Below are 23,924 nucleotides of genomic sequence, written 5' to 3'. Positions count from 1 at the left end.
GTCCACTCCCTGAAGTGCAGGAGCATCTCAGCACGTGGGCAAAGCTGAGAGGCAGACTTGGGCTGGCCAGCTTGTCTCTGGACAGGCTCCCTGCTGTAACCTATGTCCCTGACCACAGGGGCCCCACTCAGCCACAGCCTGCTTGAGAGCTTCTCCACCTTCAAGTCCCACATGAAGGAAATGGAGCCTGAGGTTTGGGTGATCGAGAAACTGATTTATACTCTGAGGAACAGAGAAGACTCCATGTTATGCCTGGATGACGGTGAGCCCTGAGGATTGCAGGACTGAGCCCCACCATAGTCCTCATCCTAGGCGGGCTGAGGGTGAACTCTGATGCCCTCCTTGACACGCCTCATTCCTTCTCAGAAATGTGGTCCACGGCCTCTGGGACAGAGCCCACACCCCCAGGAGGCCCCAAGGGCCAGGCCCTGCCCCGAGTCACACCCCATCTCACCTGCATCTGGGAAACAGTCCTCTTACTACATTGTTTCTTGGCTTCTATCACCTTGTGCCATCACCATTATCCCACTGTCTTCAAGGCAGGTTCAGTCCTCCTTCAAGCCTTCCTGTCCTTGGCCCACCTCCGCCGCACTCCTGTGGTACCCAAGCAGGATGTGTCAGTGGAAGGGAGCCAGGCCCCCGTCAGTGACCCAAGGAAGGACCTGACAACTGCTCCATCTCCCTCTCCCTGCGAGGAGCCCGGAATTGAGGACAAGACTCAGAAACGCCCCTTTCCTCTCCCTTTTGACATGTGTGAGGCGACAGCTTGCTTCTTCCGCTGGGGCCTGGGAATGTGAAGCCATTGCCTGCACACCTGGACTCCTCTGAAGACTAAGGTGTGCGTGGCTCAGTCCGAAAGAGGTCTGGGCAGAAGAACTTCACAGCTGGTCCTCTCTGAGGCCCTTCCTCCTTTCCCCTTGGATTGGGTCAGAGGTCCTCCCTAGGGTCCTCCATCTCACGCCGGCTGGAGAGCAGACAGCCATGTGGATATATCTTTTCCTTTCCCATTTTGGCTTAGACTTAGTGGTGGTTTTCACAATGCCTGTGTTCTCAGAGCGAACCCATTGTGGAAAAAGCCAGAGACTCTTCACCAGCCATTTTGTATAAACAACCGACTGTTCCGTTTTACCTACAGTGTGAAGTTCACGATGGCTTTCTAGCCTCTGTTTTCTGCCTTAACACTCTTACCGTCTGTATCATTGTCGTTAGTTACTTTGGGGGGTGTGACCTACAAACAAGCATTCTTTTCCGGATTTTAGAAGGAAGCCTTTGCTACAGCCGGCTCTCCGCAGGACTGTGCCGCCGGAGGCTGGCTCACCCTTCCACGTGCTTTCAGATTTAAGAAACTTAGTACAAAGATGTCGGAAACACAGGTCTTTCCTGAAGAACTGAGTCACTGCTCCTCACTGTTCAGGTGAAAAAGCAGCTCCAGGGACCTGGCACTAACTCCAGCAATCTTGCCGTCTTCTGTGAACCCATCTTGAGGATGTTTCTCCATCTGCTTCTCTCTGCATGTTTTACTCTTCAACTGTTTGGGATCCGGCCCCATCAGTGGCTTCCCCTACAGCCGGGAATACCTCTGCTTTTGCCTCCACCCACACTCTGGTTTAAGGGCACCAAGCCACCCACAGAGCAGGGCCACCCACAGCAAGAACGGGGCGGGGAGCACTGTTCAACAGGGAGCGGCTGACAAGGGCAGGCACCCAGAATGTCCCCTCTGCCCACAACACACCAAAGCCTTTCTTACCCATTACACCCCACGTGAACCACCCAGTTGCTGATGAGATGTGAGCTCCAGCTAAAGGCTTTCCCAACATTAACTGCACCATAGGGCTGTCTCCAGTGAGGACTGTCAGACACTGTGTCCCAGGCAGACGCTTCCTCCTTATGTGTGAAGTGAAAGGACCTGCTCCAGCAGCAACTGTGAGGTAGAGTCTGCGAGGCCAACCCACACTGGGCCTGCCACGTCCATCTAATTCACAGAGACTCCACAGCGGGCATGATCGATGTCAAGTAAGTGTCCACTCTGACTGAAGGATTTCCTACACTCATTGCCTTCACAAGGCACCTCTCTAGTTTGTGTTCGTGGTGGTGAATTGAGTGCAGCCTCCTCAGAACACAGGACACACACGAGGTTTCTCTCCAGTGTGTGTACTTTGATGATCAGACAGGTCTGATGTTTGGCCAAAGCCTTTTCCACACTCATTGCACATAGAGGGTTTCTCTCCAGAATGCATCTCTGATGGTGAATTAAGTGTGACAGCTGACAGAAGCTTTTCCCACACATTCAAAAGGTTTCTCTCCTGTATGATTTCTCTGATGTTTAATGAGATTTTCTAATTACGGCCTTTTCACATTAGTTATGTGGATAGAGTTTCTCTCCAGTGTGTATCAGCTGGTGTTTAATAAGGGTTGAATTCCCACTAGAAGCCTTGCCACACTTGTTACACCTATAAGGTTTCCTCCAGTGTGAATTCTCTGATGTTTAACAGGTTTTGATATCTCCCCAAAGCCCTGGCCAGTCATTATATACACGGGGCTTCTTTTTGCTGTGTATTTCTTGGAGCTGTGTAAGGACTGAGTCTTGACTAATTTCCCCCACATTCTATGCAGCCACAGGGCATGACTCCTCTGATGCTGAATAGGGTGTTAAGTTCCTGCTGAAAGATTTCCCACGTACATCACACCCATGGAGCTTGACATGTCTGGTGTCCACTCTGGGCTGAATCACGTGGAAAGCCTCTGCCATGTAACCTCTGTTGACCAGCGCTCTCTCCTGGTATGTCCCTCTAAGATGCAACAGGCTTTGTGCCCAGAGTCAAACTTCTCTCTAATTTCGTACATTCCTGGTCTCTCTCTGCTGCAGTCGTTTTGACGGGGGGTGGGGTGGGGGTGGGGGTGGTGTGGTGTTGGGAACACACCTTTACAAAGGCCACCTGCTTATCTCCACCTTAAGCAACGACTGCCCAAGAGCTGAGTCCATGGCTCTGAACAACCTGCGCGTGAAGGCTGGGGCATGTCAACCATGCGGGCTTCAGATCACACCCAGGACATGGGGATGCTGGAAGACAGACGGAAGCACATAGCCAGTCACAAAAATTGATGCCATAAATAACAAACAAAAAAGCAGGAAGACTGTTCCAGATTAAAAGAACCTAAAGAGACACACTCAATTCCAACTGCCATCCTCGATAAGTTCTTGGATTTAAAAACACACTGTTAAAGAGATTTTAGGGACAACTGGAGATATGCGAATTATGTGGACCTGTAATTATTGTAATTTTCTCAGGTGTGATATGGTTTAGTGGTCAAGTGAGAACTTGCTTTTAGGAGATAGGCTGAGGCACTTAGGGGTGAGCGTCTTGATGCCTACAAATTACTTTCAACTCACTCTTCTGGCAACAGAAGTAATTATACATAGAGAACCAGCAAAAGTGGCAGAATGGCAGCCCCTCCAGGAGCTCGTGAAGGACCGGTGCTGCTTACTGGGCTGCTCTGGCAACTTTTCTGTGGGTTTGAACATGCCCAGAGGAGAGCTGGGAGGAAAAGCAAGGGGGTTCTGGCCAGAAGTGGACTCGGGGAGAGCAGGCCAGAGGATGGGAGGGGACAGCAGAGGTGCTGTCACCTTCTCACTTCTTAACATTCAGGGTCCCTAACTCAGACTGACACTGAGAGGAGGGGCCTTCCCAGGTCTCAGGGCCATAAGTGGCAGAGTGGGGTTCTGCCCTGGATTCCCTTCTTAATCGCCTATGTCCCCACCACCCCCAGCACTCGGACCCCAGGGGCAGTGCGGTACAGGGCAGGCAGTTTGGAGAATCAGGGGAAAGAGCACAAGGTGCGAGGCAAGAGGCAGGGGTAGAGGCCCCAGGTGACTGTAGGTGAAGTGAGTGAATGAAAAAAATGGTTGTATCTCCTCCCCTCTTTATCACCTGGTATTGGGAAGTGGTCCCAGGAAGAGTTCAACAGTGACTGGCAACGCTGAGCTTTGCAGGTGAGACTGGGAGAAGGCAGGGGTGGGTGTAGGTGGGCCTTTGGGGTTGGTGATAAAGAGTTTTGGTCTCATCTCATTTGGTCTCATCTCAATTAGGGAGGCCTGAGAAATTCCCACGCTCACTTTGGAGAGGGGAGACTCACCCTCTGGAGAAAAACCACGAGATTGCCAAGGAGTGTGAAGTGCTCCTTCTAAGTTTAAAATGAAGTTAGCCAGCCTTGTGCCCATGGGGGAGGAGAATGGTAGAGTTCACCCAGACTGGGCTTCCGCGGGTGTGTACAGTGGAGAGGGAGCTAAAGACGGTAGGGCAGGGACTTGGTGTCCGTGTGTGGACGTGTGGTGTCAGGACGAGTCCCATCAGAGAGCCAAAGGAGGCAGAGGCATCGCAGCAGCCAGGTGCTGAAGGAGCAAGTGCCCGACGGGAAGTGGACCCCAACTGAGGACTTGAAACTGAGCCTTTAGCACTTTGCAATTTCTTGTGGTGAGGGAGATCCAGGCTGCGGCCACAGTGGTGTGGGCTTCTGCGTTCTGTTGTGCGGGTTTCAGGCTGATTAGCTATCCAAATGGAAGTCAAATACTACAAATCTGGAGATGAATATTGTATGGGTAATAATAATTTTAAAAAGCCTGAAGAACAGGCTAAACGCAGAGTAGAAAATGCTAGAGACAACAACAGTATAGCTGAACTGAGCAATTATTAAGAGTTAAGACAGAGCAAAAGGATAGGAAGGAAACGGGATACAGAGGATACAGACCATCCAGTTTATCTAACAGCTCCATGGGGAGAACCACAGGAAGAACGGAGAGCCCACATTTTAAAAGACAATGAAAAAACAACAACAAAAAAGAGACAATGACTGATAACCTTCCAGAATCAAGGAAGAGTGAAATCTCAGATTCAGGAAGCCCAACACGTGTGAGTAAGGTAAAACCCAACCAGTAAGGTAAAATCCACACTGACACGGTCGAAATGTCAAATGCACTGCAGCCGAAGGGGATCGAAGAATCTCAGGAGCGCTCAGATAAGACAAGATCGTCCCCGTTCAGACTGCGGGGCCAGAGGGAGGGCTTCGGGTGACCTGGGAGGGGTGCCCCCCTCCGCCCAGCCATCCCGCGCCCGGGTGACCTGGGCAGAGACGACGCCTCCCTCCGCCCGCCGCTTAGCGGGAACTCGAGTGGACCGTGTTAGGCTCCACGCCCACCTTGTGGGCGGAGCCAGCCTGACCTCGCGGCAGACTCCCGGCACGCCGCGCGCCGGCGCAGGCGCACGAGGCCAGCGGCAGAGCCCCCTGGCGGCTGGGCGGCGCGGTGCGGGGGCGGGGCCGGAGGCGGGGGGTTGCGCTGGTGACGGGAGGACGCGCGCCCTCGGCGCACTGGGCCGGCGGCCGCGGCGGCGGAGGGCAAGCAGCTACCCGGCCGCGGCGGCGGCGGCAGAGGCGGCGGCCGCAGGGCCGCGAGCAGCGCGCGCGCGGCGTGCGGGTCGAGATGAGGGGCTGTGGCGGCGCGGCTCGCGCGCAGCCGGCTGGTGAGAGCGCGGGCGGTGGGCGGTGCGGGCCTGGAAGATGGCGGAGAGGCCGGCGCTGCGGCCCCCGCCCGCCCTCGCAGAGGCCCCCGGCTCGGCCAGCGAGGATACGGGTCCCCAGAGACCGAGGAGCCGAGACGGGCGGCGGCCGGGCTAAGGAGGGGCGGGGGCTGGGTGTGGCGGCCCGGCTGGGCGGGGGCGCGAGGGGCCCAGGCCGCGGGGGCCAAGGTGTGAGGTGGGTGTGGGGTCCGGCCTGGGGGTGTGTGAGTGCGTGTACGCGGCCCGGCGTGGCTGTCGGTGAGTGTGCCTGAGGCGGGGGTACGAGTGTGTGCGCCCGGCCCGGGGGTGCGCGAGCCCGGCCTAGGGTGGGCGTGAGTGGAGTGCCGGGCCTGAGTGCGGGGCGTCGGCGCGGGGCTTCGGCGGGGTTACTGGGGCGCAGTCGGGGCGGTGAGGGACCGGGCCGGCTTTGTCAGGGCTCAGAAAGTCGGGACGCGTGTGTTCCCTTTCGGCTGCGGGCCCCGGCCCTGCCGATCTGGCTTCTGCAGCGAGGCGGGCTGGGGCGTCCCCGCCTTTCCTTCCTGGTCGCCCTCCCGGAGCTGAAATTCCCTCGGTTGCCTCCTGGTTGCGGGATTGGTGTGGGTGGAAGCAGTATTCCGTGCGAGGGCCGAGATCAAGGCAGGCTGTGAGCATCTTGGGGGTCAGGGCGTCTTTTATTTTAAAACGTGCAGCTGGCTGCGAGGCCGCAGCAGCTGTGGGTGTGTTACATGCTGCTCCCACCAGCAGCTGCTGTGGGCACTGCGCAGCCTTCAGCAAAAATGCGGCGCCCCTCCACCCTCTTCAGTGTCGTAGGGTTTAAGCAAACCTCTTGTGACCTCTACAGAAACCTACAGTTGCAAGGCTTCGTGTTCCTCCCCTGGTGTAGACAGTAGGAGATTTGTCATTGAAGCCAGTGAGGGGAATTGAGCCCTGTACATCCTGGGTGCCTCTGTAAACAGCAGGTGGTTCCCGGTCAGCGGCTCCCCTTTCACAGTGAGCAAGGTGTGTTTCTCCTCGCTCGGGGAAGGGAAGGAGATTTGATAGGAGGTGTGACTGTAAAGCAGTAAGGAGACTCATTCCATAAAGCAGTCTGGCGCAGACTCCGTGACCCGCAAATGCGCCCTGCGGGAGTGAGCAGAGGTCCCAGGTCTTCCTGCCTGCACTTTGTGTAGTAAGTTGTCTTGCCCAGAGGCTGGAAAACAGAGTGGAGAAGCGGGCAGGTTCTGGAGCCAGACTGCCTGCCTTTGAGTCGTGACTCTTCTATTTACTGCCTTTGTACTCTGCCTTTGGTTCTTCGTCTGTGAAATGGGAACACCAATAACGTTGGCTTCCTGGGTGGATGCAGGGACTCTGAATTAACTGTGCCTGGTGCTTGGTCAGTGTTGAGAAAAGTCAGGAGCTGTTAATCACTGCCGAGATCTGTTTTCCAGGGCGCACTTCCTGGGTGGTTGGTTCTTCAGCTGTCCTGTCTTACTCTGACACTGACTTGAAGTCTGTGGCTTCCTTTTCTTACACAAACTGAGGTCATATTTGGAGAAACAAGTCTTCATAAAGGAAAACAAGGAACAAGTCTCATGTGCTTAATTGAAAAATTATCATAAAGAACTGTTTTAAAAAAATACTTTTAGAAAAAGAAAGCTTCTAATGAACCAGTCTAGAATCTTGCAGTCCTTCTCGTCCTCTTGAGTAGGGAGGACTGCTGTTGACAGAAATGAGATGTAAAACAGTTCTTGGGTGATTCTCTACTTGAATTAATACCAAAGACGTTGTTATGTACAGTGTTATTCTTGTAATAGAAAAGATAATTTATTAACAAACTGTAAGTGACAGTGAGGGCATTAGAAACAGAAAGGGAACTTGAAATGACCAGTGCTGTAACATTCTGTCTTGCTAAGCTATTGGAAGGAATAACTTAACTTACTTCAGAACAAAGTAGAAAAATTCACCATATTTTCCAAGGAGATAGTTCTCTTTCTCAGATCTAAGGAAAGTATATTAGACTTACCCCAGATAATACATCTCATCCCCTTTATCTGTGTGACACAAAAACTAGAAGAAACCCTTCCTTTTTAAGGAGAGTCTTTGGCATTTGTGGGGTTGAGAACATTTAAAGTTCAGTACAAATGGTAATGAAACAGCTTCTGTGAGCAAATTTTAAAATATCTAAAGATAGATTTAAAAATGTCCATCCCAGCCTTCTCTCCTGCATGTGTGCTGGGGGGCGCTGTCCTTGAACAACGTAGTAACAGTGAATACAGTGTCTTGTTAACCTTCTACCTGTTTTTTGGGTGCTTTTGAAAAAATGTTCGTGTAATATGTTCTCATAGTGAAATATCTAGTTTTACTAGAAAAATTCCTTTGCTGTGCCTGTTCACTGGCCCATTTGGTCAGTTGTTGTGGGTCTTATCTGTTCCCTCTCAAAGTTAGCTTTGTGGGTGTCCTGTCTCAGAAGCATAGCCTGGTGCAGCCACGCAGGCAGCGGGGGGCCTGGGAGACATCTGCTGACAGAGCTGAACTGGATTGTCCACCTGCCTCCAGGTCCCTTCTCCTGTTACCTTTCTTGGTCCCCCTGGTAAAGTCTGCACCCTCAGTTGTTGGCTGTCTCTGCTGCCTCCTGTACCTGCCTCACCGTACCTTCCATCTGCCTCTGGGACTTGCCCTTGATGCTGTCTGGCCACTCTGCCCTGCTCCCCGAGGTCATTTCTGACCCCATCCTCCAGCCATACTGTCCCACCCTGCTGAGAGGAAGCTCCTCACCTGAGCCTGCAGTCCTGGCTCACTCCCCTTCTGCCGTGCTCAAATCTCAGGGCTGCAAGCAGTGTTCCAGACAAGGATCTCTAAGCTACAGCCACTGATAGACCCGTGCCTGTCTGTGTAAGTAAAGTTTTATTGAAATACAGCCACCGTTGTTTATTTTTGTATCTGTGGCTGCTTTGGCAGAATTAACTAGTTGCAACAGAGGCTTTATGGCCCACGAACCCTGGATAATTTACTGTCTGGCTCATTTACAGAGAAAGTTTGTTCTTGAAGTTCAGAGGCAAAAGGATTGTAGGGGCTGCAGTGTGAGGGAAGGCTTCAAGGAAGAGGTGGCTTTTGAGCTGAGCCTGTAGGAGGTGCATGGGGAGGAGCAAGGACACTGCAGCACCACAGGCAGAGGTGTCTGAGGTTTTGCAGCAAAGACAAGGTGGGTTATATGTGGTTTGTAGGGGTTGAAGGTTGTGTAAGGGATGGAGGAAATCAGGGTTATACTGTGAAGGTCTGAGTTCAGGTTGAGGACTAAGTTTTAGTTCTCTGGCTAACAGGGAGCCACTTCAGTGCTGTGAGCAGGGAAGCCCTGGTAGTAATGTGTGGGACGGGCTGGAGATGGGAGAAGTCTGAGGCAGAGAATCTGCAGGGCAGCCTCCTCTGCGATGGGCTCAGTGCCTCGATGGAGGTGGTTTCTTGCTCACACTTCGTTTGCTTGTGGCTCTCCCCTGAGAGCTGTCATCCTTGGGCTCAAGATGTGCCCTTGTTGGAGACACGCTATTCTTATGGCAAGAGAGTGGCAGAAACTCAGTGTCTGCTGGAGCTTCAGCTTAGAACTGGCGACTCAGGTTCCGTGGCCAAAGCAGGTCATGTGGCCCAGCCTAGGGGTGGGGGGAGCAGCAAGTCCCCGGCCCCAGGCAGCTGTATGATGTATGGCTCTCATACAGGGAGGGCAGCCAAGTAGCTGGAGACAATGCTGTGACCACCCAGGAGAGAAGGCGAGCCTGTTTGGTGCTCTCCCTGGGCAGGCTTACCTGGGGCAAATGTGCCAGCCACGCTGCCCTCAGTCTTGGGCCCTGGAACCTGCCTGTCTCCTGGGCAGAAGCCCTTCAGTCTTCTCAGACCCTGCAGCCGTCCTCACTTCCACTCTGGTCCTTTGGTGCTTTGGGACGTCATCTGCTGTGTGGTACCTAGAAGCTTGGTGCCCTGTTCGCCCCACACACACACAGCTTGTTGCCCTGTGTCCGGCTTGTGGTTCCTCCTGAGTAGTTAACAAATCCACCCTCCCTCTGTCAGCAGGGCCTGTGCCGTGTCCTGTCTGCATTGTGGCTGTGCCTCCTGGGTGGGCTCCCTCCCCTCCGCTTCCCACACAGCTGCCCAGCTGATGTGTGCTGAACAGTGGTTCTTACCCTAGGGTGAGTTGTCCGGAGACATTTTGGTTGTCCCAACTAGGAGCTGGTGCAGCTAGCATCGAGTGCATGAAGCCAGGGCCAGTGTGCCAGGCTGAGGAGCAGGCCAGAGCATGCCTGCCAGTCACTCCCCTGGCCTGCACTCCTCCCTGGCTCCCCGTGCCTCCTAGACTGCTGTCCATGGCCTGTGTGCCCAACTCGAATCCTGCTCTCCAGTGACGCCAGCAGGGCGCTACCCGGCCAAACCCTGCCTGCATTCCCTCCTCCCTAAAATAAGCAGAGCTCGAGTGGCGCCTCCAGCTCCTCTGACCCTTGCTGGGGCCCTGATCCTTCCCTTAACCAGGCATAGGGCTCTGCGCTGCCTCAAGTTATCTCCCTTCTGCACTGGGAAGTCCTGGGGCAGCAGACACGTTTGTGTTGTCAGTGTCTCTTGCAACATTTGCTCTGTGTATTAACATCAGCAGAGACAGGTGGACCTGGGGGGAGTCACCCTGGTGCCCTAGAGGCTGACACTGCAGCAGGAGTGACTCCTTCACTGGATTGCCCCACGTCGGCTGCTTCCAACTACTCAAGGCTTTCCTAAGCATAAATGTCTTTAATTCTCAGAGTTTCTCTATTTTTGCTCCCTAAAAAGTTTAAAAATTTTTAACTAGATAATACATTCAGGGTTTAAAAGTATAGAGGGTGCACAGTGAATCTGTCTGTCACCTGCCTGTCGCCTCCTTCCCTTTTCTCGGCCTCCAGGAGCCTGTTTCCCTGGAGGCTTCTCCTGTGGCCCCTTCTGGAGCTACTTTGTAACCATGCAAGCAAGCGTGTATGTATTTTTTTTTCTACTCTTTTCTTTTAAAAAAAGTTTCTTAATCTTGCCTTTTTAACTAAATGTGTTTGAGAAGTCACTCCGAATCAGTACATATTCCAGTTCATTTGTTGTCATGACTGTGTCCTGTCTGGCTGTGTGGAGGTGCTGTAATCTATGTAACCAGCACCTGCTGGTGAGCAGCGTATTTTGTGCAGTTACAGGCCAGGCTGCTGGTAGAGCACTGTGCAGTCATGCCTGTGGGGCACGCCCCTCAAGAAGGCCTCTCTTTAATCACTGTTTATTCTGTTAGATCAGGTTATGCTTTTGTTTCTTAATGTCTTTAACTCTGTACTTTCTTTGGTCATACATTTCTCCCAGTTATTTATCTATCTATATTTTAAACAGTATGTTGCAGTTTCTCGGTTGGAAATTGGCTCACCTTTCATGTGTTCTTATGGGTGAGAGTGACTAAAAAAACATATGCACACTAAAACTTGTACACAAAAGTTCATAGCAGCATTATTCATAACAGCAAAAATGGGGAAACAGCCCAAATGTCTGTCAGCAGATGAATGGACAAACTGTGGTCTGTCCACACAGTGGAGTATTATTTGGCAATAAGTACTGATTCATGCTACAACGTGGATGAATCTTGGAACATTATGCTGATACGAACGTCCATATGTTGTTTGGTTTCATTTATATGAAATGCCCAGAGTAGGCAAATCCAGAGAAACGGAAGGTAGATTGGTGGTTGCCAGGGGCTGGGGGTGACAGCAAAGGGACACAGGGTTCCTTTTTGGGTAAGAAAATATTCTCAGATTGACTGTGCTAAAGATATGCATATCTGTAAATATACTAAACTGTTCTAAAATTGTACACTTTAAATGGGTAAATTGTGTGATATGTGAATTATATCTCAGTAAAGCTGTGGAAAGTAAGAATGACTAGAATTTTTCAGCACTCCTACGAGGTGCCCAGAACCTTCGTGTTGGCTCCGTCCTGGGCTTGTGTGGGAAGTCTGGGGGCAGGATGGTGGCCCCCTGGTCAGTCTCTGAGCCGCTGGTGCAGCTGATGCACATGGTTCCCAGCGTGGGGACTCAGTCCGTGAGGGGCCTGACTGATCACAGATACGTCAGAAAGACATGTAACAGCCGAGCCTCCTGTGGGTGAGACAGTATCGATCCTGTTCATTTTCCAGGGGTGTTTCTAGCTGAAGTGTGACTGAATTTCAGAGTAAATTACTAAATGTTATACACGTATAAGGTTTTGGAAAATTGATTTTGACATCAAGAGCCAGGTTGGCAGAGCATGTTTTCTGTCCTCTTGCAGACTGGTGAAGACAGGACATCTGAGTGCAGTCGGTGGGAGGGTGAGTAGTCGCCCCGGTGCAGGGGCTCAGGTGTGGGAGTCCGTCGGCTGGCCCTGCTGCTCCAGCTCTTTTTCCTTCTTGGCTATACACCTTTGTCTGTTCTGCTGCTTCTCTTGGTCCTTTCCTGCAGTGTCTGGAGGCCCCAGCGCTAACCTTCACGGGCCAAGGTTTACAGGAATATCATCACCCTGGGACAGTGCTAGTGGTTTCTGTTACCGTCCCTTCATGCGCTTCTGGGGATTTCTCTGGAGGCCAGCCTGCCCTTCCTCACAGTTCAGATTGTGTGAAATAGGAGCAGTAAATCTCCCACCTATGGGCTTAGTGTTGTTTGTGTAGCCAACTGCAGGTGTCACTGATAAAGGTGGCAGTTTCTGGACTCAAGATACTGTGTTTCTGTTTAATTTTGGTGGTGTTGGCCTTTTATTTTGTATTCAGGATTCAGCTGTACTGTTACTATTTCTTCCGAATCTGAGCCCGAGAAGTAGCCTCTGGTTCCTAAAAGCCAGAGGGGGTAACACTGTGGATCTCAGAGTCCCTCATTTGCAGGGACGTGTAGAAGCCACAGACGGCTGTCTTGGGGCAGAGTGGGCCTTCCTGCCCAAGGCCGCTGGGGCCCACGGTGGGTGTTGCTCAGGGGTAGAGCCCTTCTCCGTTGGTTTGGCAGGGTTTGAGGTCTGGTTCTGTGTTTGCCAGGCCCGCACGGCCATCCTGCGCTCCTGGTCTCTCCTGTCACCTGCTGTGTGTCAGCCACTTGCTAGTCGGGTGCCCAGAGGCAGAGACATACCGGACCTCACACACCAGAGGACTGTGATAACCTCACGTGGGTAACAGTGGGGGAGGCGTGCATGGGCCCTCAGGGAGACCTTTGGGGGGCTGCTAGCCTAGCACAGGGGTACATAGTTCAGGTAGCCTCTCCAGAGGAGGGAGAGTCTTGCCTAGGAGGGTATCTGGCCACGCCTTCTGGGTGTTAACCTGGCAAGGGAGCCCCGTGCCCCCGGTGGAGGTGGCCACAGAGGCAGAAAGCAGCTTGGGGTGTGGGCGTGGCCAGCTGCGCTTTGTGGCTGGGCGTCCGTGAGGCGAGGTCAGCGGGGGGTGGGAGCGCACCACAAAGCCAAGAGCTTGGGCAGCCTCCTCAAGGGATGCCTCTGTCACCTGGAGGCCCACCTGCCATCCTCCGTGTGCAGGTGGGCCCAGGGAGAGGTTTGGCAGGCGTCTCTTCTAGCTCTAGCTTTACCCGCCTCCTTCCTTTCCAGAAGACACCAGAGCGCACCCTCCATCATTCTAACATTTTTAACCAAAGTTGGGAGCTTACAAGCTGGAGTTGACAAGCTCTGGGTATGTGAGGGCCTCCGGGCCTTGGGAGAAGCGGGACCTCAATGCTTGGCCACACGGCAAGCTTCTTCCTGAGCAGGAGACACCTGGGTGGTCAGGGTCTCCAGTGTGAGGATGAACTCTGCCAGTGGCAGCATCGCTGCAGTGGGTCAGGTGGTCTTGTCTTCCTGGTCATTCATTTCATGGGGTGCAGGGCAGTGGTGCTGAGTGGTAGTGCAGAGGTGAGGCCCCTGCTTCCAGAAGCTTAGAGTTGGGTGCAGAGAGTGGATGTGCAGTTGAAGGGTGGGGCTGGGGCTGTGAGGACAGACCTAGGGTGCTGTCCTGTGGGAGTGAGGTCAGGCCTGAGGAGCAGTGGAGAGTGGGGAGGCCAGTCAGCCCCTGTGGCAGCCCGGGGGCGGCAGGGCCTGCGGGGTCGGAGCCCAGGGCAGGGAAGGAGACGGGCAGCCCCTAGACCCGCCCACTGTGGGAGCTATCAAAGGATCATCTCTGTGAAGCAGCCGTGGCTGTCCTGTCTGGAGTGAACTGGAGGAGAAGGAAGTCAGGAAATGGATTCAGGTGCACAAACGTGGGCCCAGGCTGAGGGGTCTGCAGAGATGTGGGGCCGATGGGGCTTGATGGGCTGGATGTGCAGGGTGATGGGAGGCGTGTTGTGGCCAGCAGCCCAGGTACCGGTTGCAGGTGCTGCCGTCCTGCTCCTCAGCATGGTGTTGCGGCACAAAGAAGAGTTCCTCTCCTTTGTGTGACTGAGCAGTGCTCCTGGGTGTGACTGTGCCTCACTTGGTTTATCCATTCTTCTGTTGATGGATAGTTTGAATTGTTTCTACTTTTTGGCTACTGTGGATGCTGCTGCTCTTGGTACATATTCGTAAATAAGTGTTTGTTTTCATTTCTTTTGGGTGCATACCTGGGAGTAGAATTGCTGGGTCTTAATTAAGATAACTGTTTATCTGGGGGGACATGTCAAAGTGGCTGCACCATTTTACATTCCTGCCACTAAAGTATAAAGGTTCCCCACATCCTCTCCAACACTTGCATAGTCTTTTTGATTATAGCCATCCTAGTGGGTGTGAGTGGTTTTGATTTCTGTTTTCTTGATGGCTAATGATGTTGAGCATCTTTCATGCACTAATTGGCCGTTCATATGTCGTTTTGAACAAAAGTGCATTCAGATTCTTTGCTCATTTTTAAATTGGGCTATGTATCTTTTTATTAGTGTGTTATACGTGTTGTTTATATATTCTGGATACAAGTCTCTCATCAGATACAGTTTACAGTGTATTCTCCCATTCTGTGGATTGATGGTCTTTTTGTTTTCTTGATGGTATTGTTCGCAGCACAAAACTTTTTTGGGGGGGAGGAGAAAATCAACAATTTATTTTTTTTAACTTTTTCTTTATCAAGGTATAGTTGATGTACAATATTATGTGTTTCAGGTATATAATATAGTGATTCACAATTTTTGAAAGTTACACTCTGTTTATAGTTATTATAAAATAACAACTGCATTCCCTGTGTTGTACAATGTTCTTGTAGCTTATTGATTTTATACACATTAGTCTGTACCTCTTAATCCACTCCTCCTATCTTGCCCCTCCCCCTTCCCTCTCCCCACTGGTAACCACTGTTTATTCTCTATAGCTGTGAGTCTGTTTCTTTTTTGTCATATTCATTCGTTTTATTTTTTAGATTCCACATGTAAGTGATAATATACAGTATTTGTCTTTCTCTTTCTGACTTACTACACTTAACATAATGCCCTCCAAGTCCATCCACGTTGTTGCAGACAGTTTTTAATTTTGATGAATTACAATTTAGTTTGTCTTTTGTTGTTTGTACTTTGGTGTATTTAATCCAAGCCATGAAGATTTACTCCTATGTTGTCTTCTGAGAGTTTTATAGTTTCAGCTCTTATCCTTTCATTTCTGTCTTATGCATTGCTTCATACATTGTTGATCTGTACATTTAGGTCTGTGATTCATTTTGAGTTATTTTTGTATATGGTGTGAGGTAGGGTCCAGCTTTGTTCTTTTGCATGTGGATGTCCAGCTGTCCCAGCACCACTTGTTGAAAAGACAATTATTTCTTTCTCTTTGAATCCTCTTGACAACCTTGTCGAAAATTGCTTGACTGTAAATTTGAGAGTTTATCTTTTTCACTCTCAGCTCTTCCATTGGTCTGTATGTTTGCACGTATGCCTATACCAGCCTGTCTTGATTACTGTGGTTTTCCATGTCAGAAAGTGTGAGTCCTCCACTTTGTTCTTTTTCAAGATTGTTTTGGCTTTTCTGGGTCCAATGAATTTCATATTCAGTCTGTCAGTTTCTGCAGAAACAAGCTCAGTTTTGATATGGATCTGCTGAAGCTGTAGATTAATTTGGAAAGTTTTGCCATCTTAATGTTAAGATGAACATTCCATGAAATGGGACATCTTGCCATTAGGCCTTTAACTTCCTTCAGCAATGTGTTGTGGTTTCTACAAGTCTATGTCTTGCACTTCTTTTGTTAAATTTTTTGCTAAATATTTTATTCTTTTCAATATTACTATAAAAGGAATTGTTTTCTTAATTTCATTTTTAGGTTTTTCATTGCTAATGCATCTTCCAAAATTTTGCCTTTTTTCTATTTGAACAAATGTTCAAAATTTAAAGAGTGCAGAGTGAAAAGTGTCTCCCTGCCCTCTGGCCATCCAGGTTCCTCCCTGGAGGTAGCTGGCTGCCTTAGAGTCTTGTTTGTCTGACGAGCTATTCAGTGCACATATAAGCAAATGCTTGTGCGTGCTCCCTTTTCCCCTTGGGTTGATCGTTCTAAACGAGCGATAGAAATTCAGAAATTGTAGTGCATTCATTAAAAAAAAAATTCTTTCTGAAAAAAACGAGGACTGAGCAAACGTAACTTTTGTTCCATCCTCTAGTTTGTCTGTTTTCAGGGACCAAGAATCCACTAGCTTTTTTGAGTTCTGAGAGGAGGTTACAAAACCTGCTACAAAAGTGATTTCCCCTCATGCACTGGCTGGTGTTTTCAGCTTGCTCAGTGTTTGACCGTTGCCTCGTCGATGAAGCTGTCACTGTCCAAGTCCAGGAGGAATGTTCTGAGAGCGTTGATACCATCCGTTATTGTTGCTGTAATCTGATGTGTGTGTCCCAGGTGCTGTTCTGAACACATTCTGTGACATGTTCTTTCATTTAATTTGTGCCTCTGAACAGTCCGTGTGGTGTGTGCTCTTGGTCCCATGGAACAGACAAGGGAGCTGGAGCCAGGACACGGTGCATCGCTCGGTGGCACAGCTGTGGGCAGCCCCGGGGTGCATGGCCAGGCGTCCCCACTGCAGGCCTCTCCCTCTTAACCTCAGAGTTACACCTGTCTCCTGTCCTGTGGCCTCCCTAACCTCAAGGTATGAACACTTTTTTTTTTTTAATTGAAGTATAGTCAGTTTACAGTGTTGTGTTAATTTCTGGTGTACAGCATAGGGATTCAGTTATACATATATTCCTTTTCATATCCTTTTTCATTATAGGTTATTGCCAGGTATTAAATATAGTTCCCTGTGCTGTACAGTAGGACTTTGTTGTTTATCTATTTGGTGTATAGTGGTATGTGTCTGTAAACCCCAAACTCCCAATTTATCCCCCCTCCCTCTATTCCCCTTGGTAACCATAAGTTTGTTTTCTATGTCTGTGAGTCTGTCTCTGTTTTGTAAGTAAGTTCATTTATGTCTTTTTTTTTTTTTTTTTTAGATTCCACATATAAGTGATGTCATATGGTATTTTTCTTTCTCTTTCTGGCTTCACTTAGTATGACGATCTCCAGGTCCATCCAAATTGCTGCAAATGGCATTATTTTATTCTCTTTTATGGCTGAGTAGTATTCCATTGTGTGTGTGCATGCGTGTGTGCATGTGTGTGTATATACCCCACATCTTCTTTATGCAGTCATCTGTTGATGGACATTTAGGTGCTTCCATGGCTTTTGTAAATAGTGCTGCTAAGAACATTGGGGTGCATGTGTCTTTTTGAATTAGATTTTCCTCTGGGTGTATGCCCAGGAGTGGGATTGCTGGATCATATGGTAAGTCTATTTTTAGTCTCTTGAGGAGTCTCCGTACTGTTTTCCATAACGGCTGCACTAGTTTACATTCCCACCAGCAGTGTAGGAGAGGGTTCCCTTTTCTCTACACCCTCTCCAGCATTTATCATTTATGGAGTTTTGAATGATGGCCATTCTGACTGGTGTGAGACAATACCTCATTGTAGCTTTGATATGCGTTTCTCTGATAATTAGCACTATTGATCATCTTTTCATGTGCCTATTGGCCATTTGCATGTCTTCATTGGAGAAATGTCTGCTTAGGTCTTCCGCCCATTGTTTGATTGGTTTTTTGTCGTTGTTGTTATTGAGTGGGTATAAACATGTTTTTATTGAGACTTCTGTGTCCAGGCACAGCAGTGAAGAAGAAAGGCCAGTCCTTGCCCTCACGGAGGGCATAACAGGCAGTGAACGTAAAGTGACTTATGCCGTGCGTGTGTCAGGTGTCAGGGCTGCAGAGGAACAGTGGAGGAGGGCCAGGGAGATTGGGACGTGGGCATGCAAGTCTCAGTGAGGGGTCAGGTGGGCCTTATTCACAGAGACGATGCGTCTGATAGAGTTGGAGAAGATGAAGGAGGGGAGGGAAGGTTCCGGGCAGAGGGAACAGCCAGTGCAGAGGCCAGGGAGTTGGAGTGAATCTGCCATGCTTGAGGGACAGCCAAGGGGTCCGAGGGGCTGGGCCTGAGTGTGTGGAGGGCTCCCAAGAGAAGGTGCGCAAAGCAGGTAGGGTCCTGTGGGTGGTTTGGAGCAGAGGACTGACAGCATTGGGCTTGTCTTTAGTAGCATCCTGCTGGCTGCTGCAGAGGACAGAGGAGTCTGGTGGAGGTGAGGAAGGAAGTGAGGAGGCTAGTCAGAAGGTGACCGCGACAGCCCAGGCAAGAGGGGTGGTGGTTCAGCCAAAGAGGTAGCAGGCATAGTGACAGGATCTTGGAATCTGGAAATATACTTTTCAGTCTTCTTTGTTGAGGTCCTGGACATGTATCGAGGCTAACCATTACAATTTCCTGGTGGAGTTGCACGGGATAGCTCAGGAGTTTGGATGTGCTGCATCTGAGAGTCCAAGGTTAGGGGTTGGCAGTCAGGAGAGAGGAGTGGGCAGGAGGGATCGTGGCCATAGAGATGCAATGCAGGTGTCAACCCTGGAGTGCCCTCGTGGGGTGGGCAATGGTAGGGCAAGTGGGAGTGGAGAATAGGGGGAAGGGGCTGTGAGGTTGTTGAAGCAGGGCCAGGAAACTGCCTTTTGGCTCAGCGTCAAGGTCATTGGTGATCTGGAGGAGCAGATTCTGGGGTTTGTGTGGGGTGGGATGGGGCAAAAGCACGTTAGGAATGGGTTTAAGAGAAAATGGACAGGAGAAAGTGGTGAATACAAGACGCCACTGAAGGATGTTTGCTGCAAAGGGGCAGCGGAAAGTTGTTTATTCATGTGTTGTAAGATGCAGGAAATGACAGTCAGCTTATGTGCTGATGGGACTAAGTCCTGAGAGACGAAGAAATGATGTAGAGGAGAGATTCCTTGGCATGTGTGTGGGTCCCTGTGCCTGGGGGTGTGGCAGGAGGGCCGGGGTGTGTGCTGGTCCGCAGCGGGCCTGTGGACATCCTCTTCTGATGCTTTTTAGGTAAGTAGGAAGCTGATTCTCTGTTGAGAGTGAGGAAAGGGGAAGAGAAGCTGAGGTCTGGGGAGAGAAGGTGTGAAAGGACCTGAAAGAGGTGGAGGTGAGCAGGCAGGAAGGGGAGGCTGGGCACAGTGCTTTCCATGGTGTGTGTCACTGTAGGGTGGGGACATGGAATGTCATCTGTGGGGTGGTAGGCCCCTTCCATTGCCTGCTATACCCTTCTGAGCCCCGGAGATGTGTGGATGGCTCGGACGGCAGGGGCTGGGGCAGGGAAGAACCTCCACCTCAGGCTGCTGAGGATGTGCAGGCTGTGATGAGGCCAGAGGAGGTGGACCCCACACCACGGGTGGGTGGCTGGCTGCCAGCCTCTCCTCAGCCCCCAGTTGCCCGAAACCATCCAGCAGGCAGGCCTGGAGCTGCAGGCCAGGCTGTGTCAGCCCCAGGTGGTGCTGCCTCTGGGCTGAGACCAGTCCACTGTTGTGGGGGCTCCGGTTCAGGTCTGACCACTTACAGCTTCTCCGTTGCCTGCAGAGCCATGGACTTTGCTCTGTCCAGTTGGTGGTTCTAACTTCAGACAGGTTGTTTTATAATTTAAGTCGTGTCATGTTGCTCCCCTGCTTAAAATCCTCTCTAGCGGCTCTGATCCTTAGGATAGAGTGAGACGCTGAAATGCTGTCTCTGAGGCCTCGTGACTCTGCAGGCACCTCTCAGATCCTTCCTTAGTCTCCGGGGCTCGCTGCTGCCTCCTCTTGGAGGCCTCAACCGATTCAGGGCAGGTCCTTCCTGCTCTCCTTCCTCATGAAACCTTGCCCTCTCAGAGCACTTGGCAGGGTTTGGTGTGTTCACCTGGCTTGTCCTGTCTCTCCTGTGGAGTGTCGGGGCAGGGCTGTGTCCCTTGCTCATCACTGTCCACCCAGGGCCCAGCACAACTCTGACCCACGGCGCAAAATGGATATTTTTGGGATGAGGTAAGGAATGCCTAATAGGAAAAAATAAATAGTGGGAGAATTTGTGAAGATCCATCAGGAGTGCAGGAGATACCATCGGCTACTGCCGGACGTCATTGAAAGTTTAAAGTCGTTTGAATGATGGAGATTAGCGTCACAGCATTCAGAGGCAAGAGTGCCTGTTGGTGGGGGTGACCCTAAGCACTGCTTCTTAAAGGATGGATGGCCTGGTTAGGAGAGGAGGGGAGAGCCCACAGATGGGGAACAAGCACCAGGTGAGAGTGGGGCTTGGCAAGTGGGAGGCATAATTGAGGAACAATTAGCAGAACATTTTTATTAGAACAGAGTGGAAGTGGAAGATGAGCCTGGACTGAAATGGGAAGACAGGCATGCTCTTGCTATGCTGTCCACCAGCCATGCGTGGCTGACAATCACTGAAATGTGGCTCGTGGGACTGAATGTTACATGTTATTTAATCTTAATTGATTAAAATCTAGGTAGCCCCAGTGGCATGTGGCAGCTGTTTAAACAGCATAGTTCCAGGAGATGCTAGTATAAGAAGTGCCCTTTATTTGGGTGCACTGTTGAATGTTTATCATGATAAAAGTGAGGTGATGTTGGCTGGCCTTTTGGGAGAGTCTTGCATCTGGCAGTGGGGGTGAGATGGGTTGGGGGAGGGAAGGCTGAAAGCGTGGACGGTCTTCTGTTACTTAACCAGAGGCCGGCATGAGTGGCCACAAGGCTGTGAGAGCAGGTGGCTGGTAGTCAATGTCATGCCCCGTGGGTGGAATGGGCAGTGGTACAGACGTGGGGTTGAGAAGGGCATGGGTGCCCCCAGGGGGAGGGAGCAGAGTAGTGTGGTGCCGTGGACAGAAATAGATCCACAGTGCAAGTGCGTGGGGCAGTCGGGAAAGAGATCTGGGAGGAGAGCTCCACTGGGAACACTATCCAGGTCTGCCTGGAATTTGTAAAGTGAGGGGTGATCGGGCAGAGATTTGGAATTTAGCTACAGAGAGATTATAGTGGAAACAGTGGAAACAGAACCGGGATCTCCAGGCATAAGGTGCAGAGGGACAAGAGCCTCGGGGTGTCCCATAATTGGGTGAGATTTGGGTAAGTGGGGCTCAAGCGGCAGCTGAGGAAGAGGGTGAGAGGGTGGGTTAAGGGTGGGAGTGTGGTCGGTGGGGTGTGACTGTGGACTGGCAGAGCATTTAAGCCAGAGAATGAGCCAAAGCCAGAGGATGTATCACCAGATTGGAGTTCTCTGATCTCCTGGTTTAGACCCCATGAAATATTCTAGGAATGTCCTCCATGTAGACTCTCCAACTGTGAACTTTGACTCAGAGGTAACACTTGTCTCCTGCTCTGAGATCCCAAAGGAATATCCTCCAAGTATTTTGTTGTAATTGAGACAGAATGAAAGTACAAAGTTGAACTAGGTGAGATTGCAGTTTTTGTAGGTAAAAAACTGTCCAAAAATGGCAATTTCGTATGATTTTATGTGTTGTATAGAGAGTGTTCTTCAGATGAGCGACTCACAGCACACGTGAGGGTCTCTTGGCTGCTCCTCCCACCCTCGCTGTGTCAGTCTGCTGACGCTCGTGCACTCGACTTGTCTGGTCAGCATCTCGCTGGTGTCTGGGCATCTGTATGTGTCTTCTGTCCTTCCTGCTCAAGCGTAAGGGTTATCAGTAACTCTCGTGTTGGAGTCCCTGGGAGGCAGGCTGTGAGAGGGGCATTTGCAGGACGTTTGCTGGGGGCACTCTTGGGACCACCACCTGTGTGGGGTGTGAAGTGCGTGGGACTGGACAGAAGGACGTGTGAAATGTGACACCTCAGCACTGCAGGGCTTTCTGACTGGTGCATCTAATGTTCCTCTCCATAAATTTAGGCCTTTTAAAACTTTTTTCGTCAATATTTGTAGTACTCAGGGGACATATTTTGACAAATTTATCCCTGACATGTGTTAAATATTAAAATTTGCCCCTAATATAGACATTAATATTTAAGATTTTTTGTATATAGTCATTTTTTCCTGTGAATAAAAAAATTTTATTGCTTCCCTTCCAATCTTAATGCCTTTTATTTATTCTTCTTGCCTTGTTGCACTATCTAGGACCTACAATAAAATGTCGTACAAAAGTGGTGAGAGTGGCTGTCCTTTCCTTGTTAGTGATCACAGGGGAAAGCGTTCAGTCTTTTACTACTTAGTATTATATATATAGTTTTAGGTTTTGTATATATGCCCCTTGTCAGGTTGAGGAAGTTTTATTCTATTCTTTCTTTGCTTTGAGTTTTTGTTAAGACTAAATGGTGGATTTTGTTAAATGTTTTTTTCTGTCTTTACTGTAATGATAAGATATTTTTTCCCATTTAATATTTAATTACACTGATTATTATTTGAATAGTAAACAAACCTTGCAATCCTGGGATAAACCCCACTTGGGTATGATGTGTTGTCCTTTATAGCTGGATTCAATTTGCTAAAACTTTTAAATTTTAAGGATTTTTAAATCTGTGGTCATGAGGGCTATTGGTCTGTAGTCTTTTTTGGTAATGTCTTTGTTTTGATATCAGTATAATATTGGCTTCATAAAATGAGTTGAGAAATACTTCTAGAAGGTAGATGTGGAGAAATTTGTTAGGAATGTTATTTTTCTTGGATGTTTAGTAGAATTTATCAGTGAAACCATCTTGGCCTGGAGTTTTCTTTGTTGGAAGGTCTTGAGTTATAAAGTCAATTTCTTTAATAGATAGATTTGCTATTCAAGCTATCTTATTTCTTCACGAGTGACTTTGGTAGCATGCTGTTTAAGGAATTTGTCCATTTCAACTAATTTGCTAACCCTACGTGCATAAAGTTGCTAATAATACTCCTTTTTTTTTTCCTGGACTGGTTTGAAGCATTAGGTTTTTTTTTTTCTTTTTAATTGAATTATAGTCAATTACGATGTATCAATTTCTGGCATACAGCGCAATGTCCCAGTCATATATATACATACATATATTCATTTTCATATTCTTTTTCATTAAAGGTTATTACATGATATTGAATACAGTTCCCTGTGTTGTACAGAAGAAATTTGTTTTTTATTTATAGCGGCTAATATTTGCAAATCTCAAACACCCATATTTATCTCTTCCTACCCCCTTTCCCCTGGTAACCATAAGATTGTTTTCTATGTCTGTGAGTCTTTCTGTTTTGTGGATGAGTTTATTATTGTCATAACAATATTCCATTATTATCCTTCTTTTTCTCCCTCTTAACAGTAGCACTGGGGATTGGACCCAGAATCTCGTGCAAGCCAAGCATGTGCTCTACCAGTGAGCTCCACCCCAACCCCATTATTATCCTGTTGATGTCTGTAGATCTGTAATGATGTTCCCTTTGTCATTTCTGATATTTTGTTAGTTTGTGTTCCTCTTTTTTTTTTTTTTTTCAGATTATTGTTAGAGGTTTATCCATTTTATTGGTTTTTATAAAGAACTAGTTTTGGGTTTAATCAATTTCCTCTATTTCTCTGTTTTCTGTCTTGTTAGTTTCTGTATGATTTCATTACTTTTAAGTGTATTGAGACTTTTTCTATGGCCCAGGATATGGTCTTTCTTGGTGAATGTGCCTGTGCAATTGAGAAGAATGTGTGTTCAGCTGCCATTGGGCAGAGTGTTATAAATGTCAGTTAACTGAAACGGGTTGGTGGAGTTCCAGTCTTGTATATACGCTTAGACTAAATTTTGAATTTCTCTTACTCCTTTTAGCTCTGTTCTTTTTTTTGTGCATGTGTTTTGAAGCTCTGTTTTTGGATGCATACACATTGAGGATTGTTGCATATTCTTAATGAACTGACCCTTTTTATTCCTGGTAATATTTCTTTTCCAGAAATCTGCTTTATGTGATAATATATAGGCTTCTAGCTTTCTTATGATTGGTGTTTGCATGGTATATCTTTTCCATCCTTTTGCTTTTAACCTATCTTTATCATTGCATTTATAATGGCTTCCTTTAATAGCATGTACTTGAGTCTTGCTTTTTTATGCAGTCTGAGAATCTCTTGCCTTTTAATTGGAGTCTTAA

At 49.2% G+C, this 23,924-nt stretch overlaps 1 protein-coding gene across 1 annotated transcript in view; it reads left to right on the top strand.

The window, feature by feature from the left end:
• The first annotated feature begins 4,961 nt into the window (after window positions 1-4,961).
• Window positions 4,962-23,924, top strand: part of LOC141575001 (uncharacterized) — a 31,946-nt gene continuing 12,983 nt past the window's right edge. The window contains exons 1-2 of the mRNA XM_074352927.1: window positions 4,962-5,065; window positions 5,227-5,516. Of these exons, the coding sequence (XP_074209028.1) occupies window positions 4,962-5,065; window positions 5,227-5,516 (394 nt within the window). The remainder of the gene's footprint in view (window positions 5,066-5,226; window positions 5,517-23,924) is intronic.

The sequence above is a fragment of the Camelus bactrianus genome, chromosome 25, assembly GCF_048773025.1.
Source record: "Camelus bactrianus isolate YW-2024 breed Bactrian camel chromosome 25, ASM4877302v1, whole genome shotgun sequence".
Lineage (NCBI taxonomy): Eukaryota > Metazoa > Chordata > Mammalia > Artiodactyla > Camelidae > Camelus > Camelus bactrianus.
The sequence above is the reverse complement of the archived record's forward strand: the minus strand, read 5'-3'. Positions and strand labels throughout refer to the sequence as shown.